Source organism: Larus michahellis, chromosome 15 (genome assembly GCF_964199755.1).
Source record: "Larus michahellis chromosome 15, bLarMic1.1, whole genome shotgun sequence".
NCBI classification, from domain to species: Eukaryota; Metazoa; Chordata; class Aves; order Charadriiformes; family Laridae; genus Larus; species Larus michahellis.
The window spans coordinates 1,622,527-1,641,308 of NC_133910.1; the positions used below are offsets into that span (position 1 = coordinate 1,622,527).

An 18,782-nucleotide genomic window follows, 5' to 3' on the forward strand; every position below is an offset into this window, starting at 1 on the left:
AGCGCGGACACCCCCTGAGGGGTGCCGCAGCAGCACCCCCACACAGAGGGCCCCAAACCTCCGAGGGCCGGGACTGGAGGGCAGGTCTGGAGTTGTTTTTGAACTTCTCAGCAGCTAGAGAGAGCCGGAGCAGTGGTCCTGCGGCAGAGCTGGAGCAGCACAGCGGGCTCTGCAGCCAAAGTGGCTCAGAGACACCCTGAAGCAAGAGCCTGAGGCCAGGAATATGTCAGAGTTTGGCTCTTCGGCCTGTGCTTTCCTTTTCTAGCTTCTTTTCCCCACTTTTGCAACCGAGAATGTACCTCCTGGATTTGCTGGATAACCTTGTTTACTTCCAGATGAGCTCATTTGGATTTAAGAGTGACTTAACGGGCCCTAGCAAGAGTAAGGTGTCTTGTTTCTCTGAACAACTGCTTGGACACCTTCCACCTCTGAGAAGTTTGGGAATCTGGAAGGGATGTTTCCCTGCAGATGCACCAATCTGCAAAGGTCAGCGTGGGGCCTGAGAGCACCCACAGTTTTGGGGAGGGGAGAGCGATGGGGACGCTGGCCAGAAAGATCTCCCTGGTGCAGCACTTCTCCCTGCCCCCCTGGCTCGACCCCTCTTCCCACTCTCAGCCCACACAAGTGCGTTTTGGAGCCTAAAGCCTCCCTCCGTCTATGTCACCACAGCAGCCCCAGCCTTTCCCCGCTCTGCCCGCGGGGCTCTGGCGGCAGCGCAGAGGAGGGCACGGGGCAGAGGAGGGAGGGCTGAGGGCACACCGAGAGCACGTGTGGTAGGAGCAGGCATCTTCCCTGGTGTTGGCCACAGTTATAATTAATTTAGGGCTACCAAGGTGATCAGGGGACTGGAACACCTCTCTGATGAAGAAAGGCTGAGGGACTTGGGTCTCTTCAGTCTGGAAAAAAGACGACTGAGGGGGGATCTTATCAACGCTGATAAATACTGAAAGGGGGGGTGTCAGGAGGATGGGGCCAGGCTCTGCTCAGTGGTGCCCGGGGACAGGACAAGGGGTAACGGGCACAAACTTGAGCGTAGAAAGTTCCACCTAAACATGAGGAGGAACTTCTTTGCTGTGAGGGTGGCAGAGCCCTGGCACAGGCTGCCCAGAGAGGTGGGGGAGTCTCCGTCTCTGGAGACATTCCAACCCCGCCTGGACGCGTTCCTGTGCCACCTGCTCTGGGTGACCCTGCTCTGGCCGGGGGTGGGACTGGGTGATCTCCACAGGTCCCTTCCAACCCCCGCCGTCCTGTGATTCTGTGATTTATAATGAATAAATAATTTCTATGAGCAGGCGGTGCTCAGCTGGCTGTGTTTTGCTGGGTTCCTCGTTGTCGGTCCTGTTTGCGTATCTCCATGGCCCAGGGACCCACAGGAGGATCTCAGTTGGAAGGTACCCCAGGGGTCTCTGGTCCTGCCCCTGCTCAGAGCAGGGCCAGCTTTAAAGCAGGTCAGGTTGCTTGGGGACTTGTCCACCTCCATTTAGGTACCTCCAAGAATGGGGATCCCACCATGTCTTGGAGACCAGGGCATATGAGGAGAGGCTGAGGGAGCTGGGCATGTTTAGCTTGGAGAAGAGGAGGCTGAGGGGAGACCCCATTGCCCTCTACAGCTACCTGAAAGGAGGGTGCAGAGAGGTGGGTGTTGGGCTCTTCTCCCAGGTGAATAAGGACAGGACCAGAGGAAATGGTCTGAAGCTGCGGCAGGGGAGGTTGAGATTAGATATGAGGAAGAATGACTTTACTGAAAGAGTGGTCAGGCACTGGAACAGCCTGCCCAGGGAGGGGGCTGAGTCACCATCCCTAGAGGTGTTTAAGAAACGTCTAGATGTGGCACTTCGGGGCATGCTCTAGTGGTAGAGATTGTAGGTTGTTTGGTTGGACTCGATGATCTCAAAGGTCCTTTCCAACCATGAAGATTCTATGAGTCTATGATTCTATGTTTCTGGACACATGCTCTAGTGCAGGACCACCTTCATGATGAAGAACTTTCTCCTTTTGTCTTGATGGAGCTTGCTGTATTGCAGCTGCTGCCCGTTGCCCTTCACCCTACCATTGAGCACTCCGGGAAGAGTCTGGCTGTGTCTTCTCCAGATCCTCCCTGAGGCAGGGGGAGACGGCAGCCTGATGTCTCCTTCGCCATCTCTCCGAAGGCTGGACCAGCCCACCTCCTTCAGCCTCTCCTCGTACGTGCTGTGCTCCGGGCCCTGACCAGCTTTGTGTCCTCCACTGGCCTCTCCGGGGTTTGTCAGGGCCTTTCTTGTACTGGGGACCCCTCAACTGGGCCCAGCTCTCCCAGCGCGGTCCCACAAGCGCTGCCTTGAGCTGATGGCTGCCCTTCGCTAACCCACACCAGGATGGATGTGGCTGCAAAGGCGCTCTGCTGGCTGATGTTCAGCTTGTTGCCCGCTGGAGTTGCAGGGCATTCCCTGCACGCTGCTCAGTCTGCCCGGCTGCACAGGGTTAGCCCAGCCCAGCGCAGGACCCTGCCTTTGCCTGGGCTGAACACCAGGAGGTCTGTGCTACCCCATTCCGGGGCTGCTGAGGCCTCTCTGAATGGCAGCTCCAGCATAACAACCTCTTCCCAGAGCTGTGTTGTCCCCAGGAGGTATATCAGGGAGGTACTGGGCATTGCTGGGACTGGCGCATCTTCACACATTTCAGGAGATGCTGACCCTGGCAGCTTGGGAAGTCCCCAGCCGCATTGCTTCCCACCTTTGGGCCACCAGACGCTTCCCATCAGCCATGCTGGGTCAGCCAGTCATGGAGCCAGGGTAGAAGACCACGTCCTGAGATGATCCAGGATGAAAACAGGCACACGGTCTCAACAACTTTCAACACCCGGGGAAGCAGGAACATCCAAAGCCATTTGCGTTTCGGGTGCCAGTGCCTCGCAAGGCTGTGTCCCAGAGAGCACCATGCTGCCCCAGCATCGCCGAGTGTTTTTCTTCACTTTTAATGAGTCTCAGTTGGTGTCATTAAAAGTTTCTGAACTTCTGCAATCTGAACTTCTGAAAAGGCTCCAGGGGGCTTGTTGCGCCACAGCAGTGCCTGGGGACAGGAGCTATATTTGCCCCTTCCCAAAACAGGGAGCAAAACCAGTGGGGCTCAGACCGGTGCAGCGGTCTCTACGAGCAGTAATTGGCAATTTGGAGGTGGCTCGATCCCACCCGTGGGAATTCAAATCGTTTATGCCTGTGCTATGGAGAGCCAATGCCCATCGCCCAGATCCCGGGGAGGGGCTGCCCCGAGCCTGGAGGGTGACTACAGTTCAGCTGGGTTGGCACCCCCAGGCCCCATGTCCAGTGGCTCTTGGGGAACCCCATGGTCTCACTCGACACCATCCAAGATGGACGGCCAAGCCCTGATGACCGCATGTCGTTGGAGTGACGCCCGCTGCGGTGACGGTACCGGCAGCTGGTGATGGTGGTGCCAGCGCCCGTCACACACAAAGGGACATCCACGAGGCTCTCATATATGGTTGCTCCAGGCAGATTGGATGGGCACCCATGGGCTTAGGATTTTTGGATGGCCAAGAGCCATCCTGAGCAGCAAGCAGGACCTGGCTCATGGGCTGAAATCAAAACGCCATTCTTGTGACACTTAGAACTGGAAACCATCCAATACAGTCGCATTTAAAAGGGGAAAAAAATGGAAAGTCAAGAGGATTAAATATCACATATGGCACAGAGATTGTCAGAAAAGACCAGCTTAGCTTCACTCTGAGCGCTTAAGCTGATATTAGCAAATACAAACCCTAACAACGTTACAAGGGGAAAGCCTAAATGGAAGCCAGCGTGATTAAATCAATTTGAAGGAGCTGATAAGAAATCAGATAAATGTTCTCAAACTTGCTGAAGCTGCACCCACATGAGGACAGTAAAATGACCTCGGGTAAGTCAACCGGCAAAAAGTAAGATAAACAGAGAAGACACCAGAATTTGTCCCCTTGCTCCTCTGCTCCGAGGAATGGCACCTGCACTTACGTATATTCCTTTCTTCAAAAGCAGCAGAAGCAGGAAATGTTTGGCCTGTATCCAGTCAAATTCAGAGTGATCATTCAAAAAAAAAAAAAGAAATAGTAAAAATAGAAAAGTGAAGAAACTCTGCATCCACCTTGGCTGAGGAGGAGCTTTGGTGGACCCCCAGGCCAGAGGATCTCTTTTGCAAACACTTGAAAAAGTCTGTCCTACCAACGCAGAAGTAAAAGTGCAAGTGAGACAGGAGAAGACATTTCCAGTCGAAGTAAATCAGGTGTGAAACTCAAACTTTTCACTGCAGCTCGTCATCCGCTGCTTAGACTCACCTGTGCTACCTCTAGTTTTCACCAGAAGACTGGAAGAAGCAAATACGCTGGCTTTTAAAGAGGTTGTCAGACCATAAAGACTACAGACCAGTAGATCCACTATGCAGTGTGGGCTGGTAGAGAAGTTGCAAAAAATGTCTGACCTGGCTGATGTACAGACAAATTATGTCACAACGGAGACTGAATCCAACTTTCGCACAGGAAAACTGCACCTCAGAAATACTCCTTCTGGAGGAATCAACAAGATATGGGTGTTGGACATCCCCTGGTCGGCTGAGAAGGGTCTTCATCAAAGCTTGCAGAGGACAAGCTGCCGTAGGCTAGGGAGGAAGATCCTCACTTGGATAAAAGAGTGGCTGAGAGAGAAAAGGAGGAAGATCACCCCGGGAGCTCATTGTGCCAACAGGCATCTTGTAAAACATCTCGTCCGCATGCAGCAGATGCCAAAGGTGGCAGGTGCAGCATGAGAAGAGATGACTGGGGAACAGGACAAGGCACCATGTAAATCTAAGCTGTACCCACACCTTCCCGGATGGGTAGAGGTCCAGGTCTCGTCACCCAGCCCCAGCAGGGACACGGCGAAGCAGGGAAGGGAGAGAGAAGGATGAGAGGCACAGCTGGATGAGAGGCACAGCTGGAGAGCGAGGAGACTTGTTAAAGATTGGAGATCTGGAACAGCGCGAGGTGGATGAATAGAGAAGATAGTCTCACATCACCAGCAAGCACCGCAGCCATCGGCTGTGAGTCTTCAAATTGCTCCTCATACACCAAGGGCTGGTCCGGCGCCTCTCTTGCCCCAACACCCCTCTGGTCTCTCCAGTAGCTGGTTGGGACCTGGGTGCCTGGGCTTATCTCCGCTGCATCCACCCGGTCTCACCAGCGGGCTCCCACAGCACCCGGCGAAGGAGCTGCAGGACACACCCCCGCAACCAGCGAAAGGGGGCGCAGAGATGGGCGGTGAAGCTCCTGGCTGCGGGATGCCACCGGTGCCGAGAGGGTGCCTCACGCCAGGAAGCCCTTAAACATTCAGGGAAGAAAAGTCCATGTCATTACGTTTATGAAGACATCTGGCCAGGTTTGCTAGGGCGATGAGGGGGGACAGGTACAAGCCTCTTCTCACCCTGTCCCTGTGTGCTTCTCCTTGCCCCGGAACCTGCCTGTAGTTGAAGGCAGGGGGACAGGGACAGGCTTGATGGGAGGGCTGCGGTGGGGATCCCCCTCCTGCTCTGCATGGAAGGGACTCACACCCAGAAAAGATCTGAAATTGCAGCCTGGGTGCATCCTGCTCCAGGGCACGGGGAGAAAACAGATGGACAACAGGAGGAGTGGAAAATGCTGGTGGCAGAGAGAAATGATCTCACCGCTGTCTGGCAGAGTGATGGCTGCACACGGCAGGAAGGAAATATTCGGCTGGAACACGATGTGGAGAGGCCGGGACTCCCCGTCGCACAAAGCCCTTTGCGAAGGGCGTTGCTGGCAGCAGGATGTTTTTATCTGCATCGATCCACGTACCGAAAACAAGCCTCGAGGCAAAGCTGAGTGTGGGCCTGCTGCTCCTGGGAGTGTCGCAAATGCTGAACTGTTCCAGTCCAAGCTGCTGGCGAGAATTCCTGCTGGAAATGCTGGCTTCCTTCCAAAGAGGGTGGAGATGGGGCTGGGTTGGGACTTTCCAGTGCAGACCCTTGCCCTGCCGCTGCCGGGAAGTGCCCAGCTCTCTTCCCCGCTCAGCACCAAGGCCAGGAAGGGACAGTTTCCCAACTGTATTTTCCCAGTCCTTGGGAAGAGAAAGAAGTACCTGGGAATATCCCAAGTGCTCAGATGCTGGGACAACACCTTCCTGGGGTACCTGCTACTGTCACGCAGCAATGGAGCAGATCCCGAGCTGAACTGGTTGCCTGGGTGACTGGCCAGGCTGGCCAGGGACGGGCAAGGTGGAAAGGCCGTCAGAGAGGATTTTGGAGGAAATTCCTTTTCCAGGAGAGGCACAAGCTGCCTCATGCCCTGCCAGACCTCAGTGCCTGAAAGCACTGGACGAGCCCTTGGAGACGAGCATGTGTGAGGTGCCGGGGCTTTGCTGGAGACGAGGTTTGGCCTGGGTGGGTTGTGGTTTCTCCTGGGTGGATATGGGGGGCTGGACAGAGCAGGAAGGGAAGGATGGAGTGGGATTTCAGAAATATAAATTCAAAGCAAGGCAGTCTCTGGAGGCAGATGTCCGCCACCGCCATAATCTGACTCCGGGGTGGGCTTTCTCTGCACGGTGCCCAAGGGCAGAGACCACGCGCAGCCCCGCACCTGCGCTCTGGGTTTGGCTCTGGAGGAGTCAGACACCCACCTCCCACCAGGGCATGGAGGGGTCCCAAAGCTGAGTCTTGCCCCTGCCTTGGCCCAGCCCGAGCGGGTGGACGAGCGTGGCTCCAGCGGAGCAGGAGACTGCAATGGCAGCAGGGCGAGTGCAGGGAAGGTGGGTTGGATGGTGGCGGTAGCTGCGGCCCTCCAAACTCCAATTTAATCTCTGTGGCCAAGTCCCATGGCCTTTCTCCACTGTTCTCCTCATGGCCACAGGATTTCCAGCCTCACTGCACCCCTCGCCTCACCTCTGCCCGGCCGTGGTCCTGCTCCACAGGAGGAACCCAGGAGGCAAAATCCTGGCGGGTTCTGAAAATGCCCTCACTTGGGTGAGCTCAGTCCAGGAGCACCCCTGGCTGCTCACCATCCACAGACCCCGGGAGGACAACAGAAGGGACCACATGCCCGAGCACCCCAGGTTCTCCCCAGACAGCGACACGAAGCTGCAGGGTGAGTTTCTGTTTATTTGGCAAAAAACAGGGACTGTGCGCCGAAGGAACAGGAGGTGTGTCAGGGCCTTGACCACCAAGCTTGGAAGAGGGATGGCGGAGCAGCAGCCTGGAGCTTCAGAGTATGGGTCTTGCATTGGTCAGCAGGAGCGTCCACCAGCCAGCCTGCACCTCCTAGAAAACAGCCGGGAGAGGGGGCTGAGTATTTGGGGTGAGAAGGGCAACACAGAGGGCCCAGCAGGGCTTTCCACCAGGATCAGTGCTTTCTTTTCCAGTTATCTCCAGCTCTGTAGGGTAAGCCATCTCCAGCAATGGATTTCTAGCTATGCCCTACAACTGAACGTGCACTGGTATGGTGGGGAATCACGTGCCAGGGTCGGCCGACAACAACCACATTTTGTGTGGTGAGACACCAACCCAACCTCTGGCCGGCTTTGCCAGTCCACAACCCTGAGTTCCCTCTGGCAAGAGCCGGTGTCCCGGCTTTTTCTGCTGGGTGAGCTCGGCAGCTGTTTCTCCACGGAACCAGTGGTTTTGGTGCAAGTGCCCCTGCTCACTGCTGGCAGCTGCACCTTGGGGGTCCCCACGGCAGAGCAGCTCCGAAGGGAACAGTCCTACCTGGGTGCGAGCTCCAGCACAGGTCCGAACAACTCGGACCTCAGGGTAATTCCGGGAGTTCGTGGTGGCCCTTGCTGGGGCACCACGGGGCACAATTTCCAGCTGAGGACATTGCAAACACCGTGTTGCACCGCAGCAACTCACCTACACGTCATCGAGGCTGCATTCCTCTGTGGAAACAAAGAGAAAGGCTGAGCCCGGGGCTTGGTCTGGCTGGCCGCATTTAGCACCCAAAATAGACAACCCAGGAATGAACTTGAGCAAGGTGAAAGCCACAACGTGCCAAACCGGAGCGCTTTCTCCTGCCATCTCAGACCACAAAGTGGTGGCAGTGACGGGCCGAGCTGGTCCCTGCCGGCACGTCCTGGCTCCCCGTATTGACCAAGCCAGCCTGACAGTGCTGGGCCGTGCTCACCTTGCCTGGGCAGCATCTTGATCATCTCATCGGTAAAGCTCTTCTCCCTCGCAAGCTTCTTAAACTGCGCTGTGATTTTGGGGCTCGCCTCCTGGGTTCTGCCTAAAGGCAAAGGCACGAGTTAGCTCCAGGCTGTGACCTGTCCCCGCATCTCCTGGGCAGCTGGTGAGCGCGCCCAGGCGAGGATGGGATGGATGGCGGTCGCTGGGAAAAGGCTGGAGGCAGCGGTGGAGATGCTGGAGAGTGGCGGTGGGCAGGCACAGGAGACAGCCCTCCCGGGGGACAGAATGAAGCGGAGATCCTGGCACCAGCGCGGTGTCTCCTCTCTTGGTTCCCACCCCCCTTCCCTCGCAGCAGGACCCCCACTCTTCGCCCATTTCACCCAGAGACCGTGGCCGTGGACTCCCAGCACAGGGCAGGAGCCTGAGCCCAGCCTCCCCTGCCAGCCCCCAGTCGCTGCCCCTGCCCCTGCCCCGCTCCTGCGCCGGGCAAGAGGTGCTGGCGGGAGGGCAGTGGTGAGGAGGGGTCTCGGGACACGGTGAAGCACCCCGACACCTCCGAGCTGTTCGCCCCCGTCAGACCGTCACTGCTACGCACTGTAGAGCCTCAGCATGTGCAAGGTCTTTCCATCCTTCGCTCTGGAGGCGAAGATAACTGCATACGTCTTGCCGTCGGTATCCACCACCTGCGCCGTTTTGTTGCCTCGCTCTGCAAAAAGACGCGGAGGAAAGCGAAAAATTAATTACCCCCCCACCGCCCCAGAGCTCCCACACTGCAAAAGGGCTGTAAGAGCGCGAATCGGGGTGCCAGGGCCAGGTCCAGCCAGCATGTCTGTCTTCTCTCTCTCCCCCTCCTGGTTTTTCCTCTTGCTACGGCTCATCTGGAAGCCTGGGGGAGCCCACAGGTCACGGCCAGGCGGGGGGATGGGAACGCCAACACAGGAGGCTCTGGGGATGGTCACTGCGGGCAGCTGAGTAGCCCCGGCCAGTGTCTTGGGCTGGGGATGGTGCGAAACCGCTCTTCCTTCATCCCTTGGGAGCATCCAGCCGCAGCCCCGTTGCAGAATGAACCTGCTTTTCCCCGGGGTTTAAGCTCGGTCTGAATGTGTCTGTCTTGCCCCAGAATGGCTACCCGGGGGGGAGGAGCGGGGAGTCCACCATGTTAGAGGGTCACCAGCTCTGGCATGGACCAGCCTTGTCCTGCAGCCGGCGACCAGCCGCAGAGGGACGTCTCACCCCAGGACCTCGGGAGAGGCGGACGGACACCCCCGAGGACCACGTCCCCAGGGAAAACCAGCTGCTTCAGACAGGCCTGAGGGGCAGTGCCCCCACCCCGTCCTGGGGCCCGGGCTCCCCTCACTCACCGGGGCTGTGGTATTCACCCGGGACGCCTGTTTGCTTGTAGATCGCCTCTGATTTCTTACACCCCTGCGGGCTGCAAAACAGTGAAGGAATCACCAGCTGGGGTGAAGTGAACCCCCCTTCCCCTCCCCTGGGGACGCTGGCTCCGGTGTCGTGACCCCAAACGTGGGACTTGCCGTTCAGGGATGAGACAGTGTGGCCAGGGCATGCCACCCCTGGGGCGATGGGTGCCTGGGTTGGCAGGGCACAGTGCCGGCGCCCAAGGGCCGCCCCCTGGGGTGACGTGCTCTGAGCTGGTGGGATGAGGCTGGTCCTGCTGGGAAAGCTTTAATCGCAGGGTCCCTTATCATCCCTGCTGGGAGCAGCGGGGTGCCTGAGCCCCCATGGTGGGACCACCCCTGGCTGGTGCTGCCCTGTGTCTTCCCGGCTTGCCCTGAAGAAGGGGGTCCCTACAACACAGCTCTCCTGAACCCCTGTCTCATACTGTGGGGCTGGTGGCACTGCAACCCCCCCCCCCCCGCCCAGGGCTTTGGTGGGTGCTTTGGAGGCACCCAGGTGGAGACCCCTCAGTGAAGGTCCAGGGAGGAGGTTGGTCAATGAAGCCCATGGAGAAAAGCACTTGGCACTTACGTGGGAATTGCAAAGGAGACCTTCAGGTCACCCTCCCCCAGGACCGCGATGGTGGCCGTCGCCATCTTCAGCTCGTCCTTCTTTCGGAGGTAGCTCTCGGAGTCAGAGGCCAGAGCGATGATGTACCATTTCCCCTCAATCTGGCAGTGAGGGGGAGCTGTGAGTCCAGAGGAGCAGACAGGGGCTGTCCCCGTCTCGGGGACTGTGCCAGGACACCCTCAGGCCATAGGAAACCCCCATCCCCTCTGGCTACCGAAATCCCTGCTGGGGCACCTATGCTGGAGCTGGGCGACTGCCCTCACCTGGGTGTGACGGCGGAGCCAGCGGTGGCTGCGGTGTCCCCAGCCACCCCCGGTACCCAAACACCTCTCCAGCCCCCGCCCTGGTGACTGGAGGGCACGCTCCCACCCTCCCTTCCCTGGGATGCTGCGGATCACCTGGCTCTTGTCCAGCCCCGCGGCCCCAGGGTCCTCAGCCTCCGCGCACAGCAAGCAGAGCAGGGCCAGCCCCAGGCTCAGCCCCACGGTCCTCATCTCGCCGCAGCTTCCTCCGGCTTCGCCAACGGGATGGTGAGCGGTGCTGGGGCTGCCGGCTTTATAACACCGTGCTCTCCCCCTCTCCGCCCACCCCGGCCGTGCTGCGTGCCGAGCTGCACGGGTAACGCTGCCGGAATTGGCTTGGGCGAGGTGGTGGTTTCGAAGGGCTGAAGTCACCCCGGGGTAAACAGCGTCCGGTCTCACGGAAGAAGGAAAGTGCCTGCAAGCCCCGGAGGGTTGCAGGAGCTGTTGCACCAGCGCTGAAATTTCGGACTTTCCCGGTTTCTTTAGTCGCTTGTGGAAGAACAAAGAGAGCTTTTGTTTCCTGGCTCACTGATGGAGGGCTGGCAGGAGGAGCAGGGAGGTCCTTCCTGGCACGGGCCACTGCAGCGCCGTCACCCAGTGACCCATCACGAAGGGGCTCAGTGACCTGTACTCCGGCCAGGCTGGCATCTGCCCCGAGGCTGACGCTGGGATCGTGCCCGAGCCCAGGCGCCCGCGTGCCACCAGCTTGGCCTGACCCCGTGGCGCCGGCGCAGACTCGCCCCCCGGCTCCGCGTACTCGGGCTCCACAGAGTGGGACGCACCCGGAGCAGGGCAGGCAGAAGAAGGGGTTCACGTCACTGTGGGAGTGTCCCCTCCTTTCCAGGGTGTGATGTCCCCTGCGCCCTGGCTCCGGCGAGCTCCTGGGGTCACAGTCCTGAAAAGTTCGTGCTGCTCCCTCTCCGTCTGGCTGGGCATGGAGGGACCCCCGCTCCGGGGCAGGGGGGCAGTGGGGGGGACCAGGGGCTGCCTCCGTTGCGCAGGAGGTGGAGGGGGATGGACAAGAGTGCTGGCTGCCCTTGGGGCTCATTGCAGCCTGGTCCTACCCTGGTGAGTGGGCAGATGGGGACACCAAGGGGTCCGGGGACAGGCGTGGGGTTCCCAGTCCTGCCATGCGTTTACCCTGGGCAGCCCCAGCACAGCCCCCACTCCTGTCCGGGTGGTCCTGGGGGGAACTGAGCAGGGAATGGGGTGTCCTGGGGACGAGCTGGTGCTGGGAGGCAGAGCCTGTGCCGGCAGGGCTGGGCAGCCTGACCGCTCGCCCTGCGCCCCCCGAGCCGAGCTGCACCAGCCCCTCTTTATCCCAGCTGGATTCTCCCCTGCCCGCATCCCCGGCGGCTGCCCCCCCTGCACCTTCCCCATCCTCTGCTCCCCACGCTGGGCGCAGCCAGCAATGCAGCAGAGGAGCCCCCCATTGCCCCGGGGTGCTGGGACGAAGGGTTGGATCCGGGACCGCTGGGCGCAGGGTGGCTGGCGACCCTGGCAGCACCCCTGCTCCTGCCAACAAAAGCACCAAGTTCTGGCGCAGATTCTGCACCTATTTATTTAGGAGGGCGAGGTGTGATCCTGGCATGGGGCAGCGGGTCTGAGCAGAGCCCGGCCGGGGTGGACGGGAAGGGGCGCCATGGAGGGGGGAGCAGAGCCCGGGTCCCACCAGGGCTGGAGGACACACGGCCCTGGCATTGGCTCCTTCAGCTGCAGGGAGGCAGGACAGACGGATGGCGGTTAGAGCAGGGGAAAGCTGATGTGATGCAGAGCCCCGAGGCAGGGGGGGCTCCCTGGGGGGCTGCGAGTCCCTGCTCAGCCCAGGCCATGCCGGGAAGGAGACCCAGCTTCCACTGGCCACGCTCACCTGATATCCTTGGTGCATTGATCTGTCGAAAAGCAAAGAGAGGGGTGAGCGTGCCACGGGCACTGCCCCGAGCCCCCCCCCAGCATCCCCACACAGGGGGGGCCATGCGTGCCACCCCGCGCCCTCCTGGCACTCACCCGACTTGGGCAGGATGGCCACCATGTCCTGGGTCAGGCCCACAGTGGGCACGAGCTCCTTGAACTTCTGCAGGAGCTGGGGGCTGGCGTCCTGCTCCCTCGCTGCAGCCAGACACCCAACGTGGGGGCTGGTGAGTGGGGGGGGACCCGGCAGCGAGCCCCGCGCTGGGGGTCTGGCTCCCACGGGGCAGCGATGGGACTCCCGGGAAGGGCAAGGGTGAAGCCATGGAGGTGCAGGGTGGGCACAGGACACCCCACAGCTGCCCTGGGCTGGCAGCAAAGGGGCACAAAGCCCTTGGGACGGGTGACCCACCTGCCTGGGGTGGCATGGGGCGGCTGGGGGTCCGCAGCCAGACTGGCACACTGCGTGGGGGGGGTGGGCTTCAGTTCAAACCACAATCAATTGAGGGCGTTTTTAGTGCAAGATTTCATTCACCCCAAAATGCATTCCCTGGGGACGCCTGGGTGCCGGCATGTTGGGTCCCAATGTGGTGGCCCGCAGCGGTGGCGGAGACCCCGGCCCCTGCCTCCCCCAGTGCCTGTCCCCCCCCCTCCCTGGGGAGCCGTGGGTGCCCGTCCCCGTGCCCGACACCCACTGAGGAGCTGCAGCGCGCTGTGGGGCTCCTCCCCTCTCCGCTTGAACTCCTGCACGATGGCGTAGCCGCTGTAGTCCGTCTCCATCACGCGCAGGTCCCTCATCTCTTGTGCTGCTAAAGGAGCCCACACGGTGCCCGGTCCAGCAACGCCCAGGCACCTCCGCGGCCCCCGCCGGGGCTCACAGCTCAGGGCCTGAGCCCCGGGTTTGCCCGAGGGTGGGGGTCTGTGAAGGGAACCCCTGCGCGATCCAGTGGAGCCGGGCACCCGCCCGCAGCACGGCCTCTCGCCGAGCGATGGAGGCGGAGGGGCCAAACCCACCTCCCACTGCCCCCCGGGGCACGGGGGACCAGCGATGGACCCACTTCAGGGTGCCCGTAGCTCCGACCCCCCCCCAAGCCCGCACGTACCCACGTAGTGCCCTGCCTGCCCACTTCGCTGGAAGAGCAGCTCAAACTTTTGGCATTTGTCGGCCCTGGAAAAGGAAAATGGAAACAGCAAAAATGGCTGGACGCCACGTGGGAGGGCAGCGGGGTGGGGGGCAGGGGGGACTCCCCCTGCCTGGGGGACACGCTGGGGTGCAGGAAGGACTGGGGTCTGTGGGACGATGCTCCTCACCCAGCCGCCTTGGTGGGGAAGGGAGTCCCCTGCCCCAAGTGGGGAGCAATGAGCAGGACGATGGGCACTCACAGGGGCCAGATGAGCTTCAGAGCCAGGTCCCCCTCCGGCATGAAGCTGACGATAGTGATGGATGACTTCATCCCATCCTTCATCTTCAGGAACACGGAGCAGTTGGAAGCAATGGCTGCGACATGCCACATCCCTGCAAACTGCAGCAGGGCATCACTGGCAGGGTTTGGGAAAGCCACGGGGACCTGCCGACCCACCAGCGTGCGGAACACCCTGCCCTGCCCCGTGCCAGGACGGGGGGGCAGCGTCTGGCCCGTGTTCCCTGGGGAAGCACCACACAGTCCGGGGCATCACGGCCCCCGGGTGTTCGCGTCCCTGTAGCAGGGCCACCACTGGGTCTGGCCACAGCACGCAGGAGCTGGCCAGGACTAACCCAGCTTTGCTCAGGGCCGGGACTGGGGGGTGCCTGGGGGTGCCCAGCCGTGCCCGGGGATGCAGCACGGGCACCTGCCCCAGGAGGACCACCCAGGGGGGCTCCCCGTGCCATTACCTTCTTGGTGTCGAAGTCTGGCTGCACGGGGACCTCAGCCCCCGCCGGCAGCAGGCAGAGCAGGGCCAGCACCAGGCTGGGCAGCACCACCATCATCATCCTTGCTCCGGGGGCTGGATGCGGGCGGGAAAGGCTGCATGGACCTGCCTCTTCCCGCACCCACCTTTATAGCCCCCGCCGCTGGCAGCACCCCCTGCCCGCCCCCACTTTATGCAACGGGTTACACAAGAGCAGGGATAACTTGTACCCGTGTTAGGTGACAGCGTTGGCCCGTTCCCCCTCTAATTGCCCTGTCCCGAATGAATGCAGCCTTGTGTAAGCCCCAGCCCGGAGCACGTCAGGGACGTGGCGATGCCCCGTGCCCGGTGCCGTGTCCGGGGAGGGGGCTGAGGGTGTCCCCAGTGCCCCACTCTGGGCTGTTGCCTGCTGGCCCCAGGGTCCAGCAGTGCTGGGACGCATCCTGCCTCGAGGAAGAGGATGATTGAGCCCGTGTTTCAGCCCGGGGTTGAGCCGCAGCCCAGTGCCCCCCAGAAGGGGTTGTGGCTTCCCAGGCTGCTGGCAGCGGGCACAGACCCCGCTCGCAGCGAGGGTCCGGGCTCATGGCACGGAGAGCAGGAGGGCAGCCAGGGCTGAGCCGCATCCAACGTTCACAGCCGTTGCTCCGGTTCATGTCCATCCTGACCCCACATTTTTGGAGAGACCCCCCCCCCCGCGCCTGCCCATTGCCCCATCCCCACGCTGCCAGCCTGCTCCTTGGAGGGGAAACTGAGGCAGGGCGGCTGGGGCGGCCCAGGGTGCCTGAGGGGGCAGACGGGAGCGGATCTCCCGGCGGGTCCCAGCCCTGGGGACGCCTCCTCCCTGGACAAGGCAGGTTTGGTGGCCAGGCAGCACCATGGTGCGGGGCTGCGAGTGCACACGGGGTCCCACCCCGGTGGCCCCACGGCCAGAAGCGGCGATCGGCCCTGACCCCTGAGGCCAGCCCCAGCCCAGCCCACCGCCACCGGCCCTGCTCCCCCCTCCCCATCGCAGCTCCCCATAAACGCCCAGCAGACAAGGGCGGGGGGGCTGGTTTTATATGGGCTTTAATGGGGACGGGGGTGCAGGCGTGGGGTGTGAAGGCGGGGAGCGAAGGCTGCTGCGGTGCTGGGGGACGTGCTGGGGACAGGACGGGACGGGACTCGCGGTGCTCTCGGGCTCCGGCGGGCAGCAGCCGGCGGGTCTGCCTGGAAGAGACGGGGGGGCATGAGCGTAGCTGAGCTGGGGGAGACACAGGGACACTCAGGGGGACACACGGGGGGACACACAGGGGGACACGGGCCCTGTCAGCCCCTCGCTGAGTGGGTGGGCAGGTCCTGGCAAGGTCCTGGGGCAAGAAAAGAGCCCCCATAGGGCCAGGGTGGGGGATCCCCAGCAGGGGTAAGGGGGACCCCAGCCAGAGGAGCAGCCTGGGGGGGCCGGGAAGGGGATGGGGGCTCTGCAGGGTGGAGTGGCTCTGAGCACCCCCGTGCCCCCCCCCACCCTGTAGGGCTGGTGTGAGCCTCAGCAAAGGCAGGACTCACCTAGGCAGCGTCCGCCATGCATTTGTCTGCAGGAGGAAGAAAAGCGGAGGTCAGCTCATCCAGGGGCTGGGGGGGGGGCTGCTGACCCCCCCAAGGGACCCCGCATGGGGCTCTGCCCAGCGGCACCCCAGAGCTGGCCCCGTGCCAGCCCCGCAGGGAGGCAGGCAGAAGGCAGGAGGGTCTCCTCCCTCTTAACCCCCCCGGCTGACTGCCTGCCCCCCGCCATCCCCCTGCCCCTCCGGCTCTCACCCGTCCGGGGCAGGATGAGGATCTCTTCGTCCGTCAGACCCTGCTCCCTGGAGAACTGGGTGAATCTCTCCAGGCGCTCGGGACTGAGCTCCTTTGTCCGACCTGCAGCCGAGAGCAGGGTGAGAGGCAGCCCCCCGGCACCCCCGTGAGGGGTCACACTGCCCCGGGGTGCGGGCAGCCCAGCAAGGGACAGGCTCCCCAGGGAGGGGGTCCTGACCCAGCCACCCCATGGATCACCCCAGCTTGGGAGATGCTGCTGCCCTTCTCCCATGGGAGAGACCCCCCCACCGAGGGCATCCCTGGAGGTCCTGGGGGGTGAGGGGGTGGGCAACGTGGGGGTCCCAGGGTGGACGTACTGTAGAGCAGCACCATGGTGGAGGAGCCGGTGCTCTTGGAGATCTGGGTGGCCACCAAGGCGTACTCCTCGTAGTTGGTCTCCACCACGCGGATGTCATGCTTGCTGCCCCAGCCTGCAGGAGACAGGGAGGGCACGGCTCAGCCCCGGACACCGAGCCAGCCCCGAGGTGCTCCGGTGGGAGCAGGAGCAGGGACAGGTGACAGAGGGGCCGGGCTGGGAGCTGGGGGCACGTCAGGGGCTGCCCCGCGGGAGGCCGGGCTGGGAGCCGGGCACTCACGTGGGCTGGTGTAGCTGAACCGTCCCGGCTCCTCTGTCTTGGTGTAGAGGCTGTTCCTCTTCTCGCACTGGTCACCCCTGGGGAGCACAGCACGAGGACATCAGAGGGGGCCAGGGGGGACGCTCCAGCCCCAGGCATGGCACCATGGGGGAGCACCCCCTGCTTGCCCACCCGCTTCCCACGCCCATACTTGGGGTAGGTGGAGGTGACTTCCAGGTTCCCGTCTGCGGTGGCAGAGATGACCGTGGTGCACATCTTCATCAGGTGCTTCTTCTCCTTGAACCAGTTGGAGTTGGAGGCCAGGCCGATGCTGTACCATCTCCCTGTCAGCTGCACACAACCTCCACTCAGTCCCCGGCCACACAGAGACCCCCGTCTCGCCCCTCGGCCACCCGCCAGCCCCCGCCCAGGCCACTGTTCCCCCCCCCCGGTCAGCCTGCGCCCCATGGCAGGATGGCGTCCTGGGGTCCTCGTCCCCCAGGGAGCTGCTACAGCTCTCGGTGTTCACAAAACCCAGCAGCCAGGAGAGCCCTGGTTTACGACATGCCCTTCACTCCCAGTACCCAGGGGGTTTCCTTCCTCTTTGCCCCAAGCCCAGGGAGGGGGTGACAGGACCGCCTGGCTCTCAGATGCCATTTGCATCCATCTAGGGGCACGAGGAGGGGTCAGGACCCTGGGACCAGCATGGCTCATCCCAGCCTGGTCCCCAGGGCCACCCGGCGGGGAGCTGACAGCCTCGGGGACGGCTGTGCTGGGACACCCTGGCAGGACATGCCAGACCCCATCCCTGCAGGACGTGCCTCCATCCCCATCACCTCCCTGGGGTGGCTCTGTCACCCCGGACCCCTCCGGGGGTTCCCTGGGGGAGCAGGCAGCGTGGCCCCCGCCCTGGCCCGGTGGGACCCCAGGGCTGTGGGGCTGGGATGCCGGCGCACGGGCGGGCTGGGGCTGTCCTGTCTGGGTCCTGCCCGTCATGGGGCGAGGAAGGGGAGTGTGAGCACCCTGGGCATGCCAGCACCCGTGGGCTGGGAGGGCAGAGGGGTGTGCGGGACCCCCCAGCACAGCAGCCCTTGTTTTTTTGGGACCCTGTGTTGGGGAGGGGATGGGGTCTGGGATGGGGAGAGGCGTCCGTGACCCATCTCCACGCTGCCTGTCAAGCTGAGCTTGCTTTTCTCAGTGTCCCTACAAAATCCCTGCGCATCTACAGCCACCCCACGGCACAGCAGACAGCCCGGCCCCACACCTGCTCGGTCCTGCCCCACAGGCTGGAGCCTGGATCCTGCGTCCCCTCCGGAGCCACCAAACCCAGGCGCCGGGGGGTCCCCAGGGACGGGGGGCTACGGGTGCACCGGCCGCCCTCCCCCTCCCAGTGCCCGGGCCAGCCTGGCCCCAAATCCACCTGCAACACCATCTCCGCACATTTTCAGGTCGAGGATCCCCCAAAATGCCCCGAACCCCCACGCATGTGATGCCGGCCGGGCTGGGTCACCTTGTCCTGCTGGAAGTCGGTTTGCACGGGGACGCCGTCCTGCGCGTGCAGTGCCCCGAGCAGGGCCAGCCCCAGGATGCTGAGCAGCGTGGTGTGCATGTCTCCCTCCGTGCCGAGCCGAGCCGAGCCAAGCCGAGCCAGAGGAGCAGGCGGAGTGCTGCGGTGCCGGAGAGAGCCCGGCAGGCCCCTATTTATGGGCAGGCTGTACGCTGGCCCCCCGGGGGGCCAGCCCTGCCTCCCCCCGTGCCGTTATGCAAGCGAGAGCAGGGGCGAGCGCCCAAGCCAAAGGGCAGGCGGGGGAACCTGCAAGCGTTTCCCTCTTGTTGATATGACATGTTTGCTTCGGAGCGCCAAACTGCTCCACAGCAAAAATACAGCTTGCAGCCAGCGCGGCGGCTGTCCCTGCCCCCAGCGCCGCGGAGCCAGGGGCCGGTGCGGGCAGCCGGGGTGGCCCCCAGGCATGGGACCAGGGCCAGGATCGGGGGCCAGGGCTTGCTGGCTGCCCCCTCCTTGCAGGACGGCCTCACTCAGACCCAGAGAGGGGCCCAAGCGAGGTGGAGGGAATGTCAAGTGCCTGCCAGGTCCCGATCCAACCCATGGGACTCA

At 62.4% G+C, this 18,782-nt stretch overlaps 3 protein-coding genes across 4 annotated transcripts; all 3 read right to left on the reverse strand.

Moving 5' to 3' along the window:
- Positions 1 to 7,093: 7,093 nt before the first annotated feature.
- Positions 7,094 to 12,567, reverse strand: LOC141751688 (extracellular fatty acid-binding protein-like). The gene is made up of 9 exons (XM_074608851.1): positions 12,471 to 12,567; positions 12,334 to 12,355; positions 10,560 to 10,952; positions 10,123 to 10,262; positions 9,495 to 9,565; positions 8,729 to 8,839; positions 8,132 to 8,233; positions 7,861 to 7,886; positions 7,094 to 7,272 (listed from the first exon to the last, which is right to left on the reverse strand). The coding sequence occupies exons 2-8, from the start codon at positions 12,349 to 12,351 to the stop codon at positions 7,861 to 7,863; spliced, it is 861 nt and encodes a 286-aa protein (XP_074464952.1). The 5' UTR covers positions 12,352 to 12,355; positions 12,471 to 12,567; the 3' UTR covers positions 7,094 to 7,272.
- A 335-nt stretch (positions 12,568 to 12,902) lies between these two features.
- Positions 12,903 to 14,343, reverse strand: LOC141751781 (uncharacterized). The gene is made up of 4 exons (XM_074609145.1): positions 14,202 to 14,343; positions 13,755 to 14,016; positions 13,475 to 13,539; positions 12,903 to 13,180 (listed from the first exon to the last, which is right to left on the reverse strand). The coding sequence occupies exons 1-4, from the start codon at positions 14,341 to 14,343 to the stop codon at positions 12,903 to 12,905; spliced, it is 747 nt and encodes a 248-aa protein (XP_074465246.1).
- Positions 14,344 to 15,310: 967 nt separating this feature from the next.
- LOC141751689 (lipocalin-like) lies at positions 15,311 to 18,520 on the reverse strand. Of its 2 annotated transcripts, none has more exons than XM_074608852.1 (7): positions 18,177 to 18,520; positions 16,878 to 17,017; positions 16,688 to 16,764; positions 16,409 to 16,522; positions 16,053 to 16,154; positions 15,804 to 15,829; positions 15,311 to 15,467 (listed from the first exon to the last, which is right to left on the reverse strand). In XM_074608852.1, exons 1-6 carry the CDS (start codon positions 18,273 to 18,275, stop codon positions 15,804 to 15,806), a joined length of 558 nt encoding a protein of 185 aa, XP_074464953.1. In that variant the 5' UTR covers positions 18,276 to 18,520; the 3' UTR covers positions 15,311 to 15,467. The 2 variants fall into 2 exon arrangements, with proteins under 2 accessions (XP_074464953.1, XP_074464954.1); XM_074608853.1 differs by having other exon boundaries at positions 15,311 to 15,463; positions 18,177 to 18,359.
- Positions 18,521 to 18,782: the final 262 nt, after the last annotated feature.

What these genes read in the sequence shown, in the direction of transcription:
- LOC141751688 (XM_074608851.1), bottom strand. An exon ending in CGGGGCTGGACAAGAGCCAG is followed by an intron (nt 10,263 to 10,559) that starts GTGATCCGCAGC and finishes CCTCACTGCCAG; the next exon opens with ATTGAGGGGAAATGGTACAT. An exon ending in GGGTGAATACCACAGCCCCG is followed by an intron (nt 8,840 to 9,494) that starts GTGAGTGAGGGG and finishes GTCTTTTTGCAG; the next exon opens with AGCGAGGCAACAAAACGGCG.
- LOC141751781 (XM_074609145.1), bottom strand. Translation starts at nt 14,343, where the DNA reads ATGATGATGGTGGTGCTGCCCAGCCTGGTGCTGGCCCTGCTCTGCCTG. An exon ending in GGGTGGTCCTCCTGGGGCAG is followed by an intron (nt 14,017 to 14,201) that starts GTGCCCGTGCTG and finishes GTGCTTCCCCAG; the next exon opens with GGAACACGGGCCAGACGCTG. An exon ending in GCAGGCAGGGCACTACGTGG is followed by an intron (nt 13,181 to 13,474) that starts GTACGTGCGGGC and finishes GGGCTCCTTTAG; the next exon opens with CAGCACAAGAGATGAGGGAC.
- LOC141751689 (XM_074608852.1), bottom strand. Translation starts at nt 18,275, where the DNA reads ATGCACACCACGCTGCTCAGCATCCTGGGGCTGGCCCTGCTCGGGGCA. An exon ending in CCGACTTCCAGCAGGACAAG is followed by an intron (nt 17,018 to 18,176) that starts GTGACCCAGCCC and finishes GGTTGTGTGCAG; the next exon opens with CTGACAGGGAGATGGTACAG. An exon ending in CACCATGGTGCTGCTCTACA is followed by an intron (nt 16,155 to 16,408) that starts GTACGTCCACCC and finishes TCTCGGCTGCAG; the next exon opens with GTCGGACAAAGGAGCTCAGT.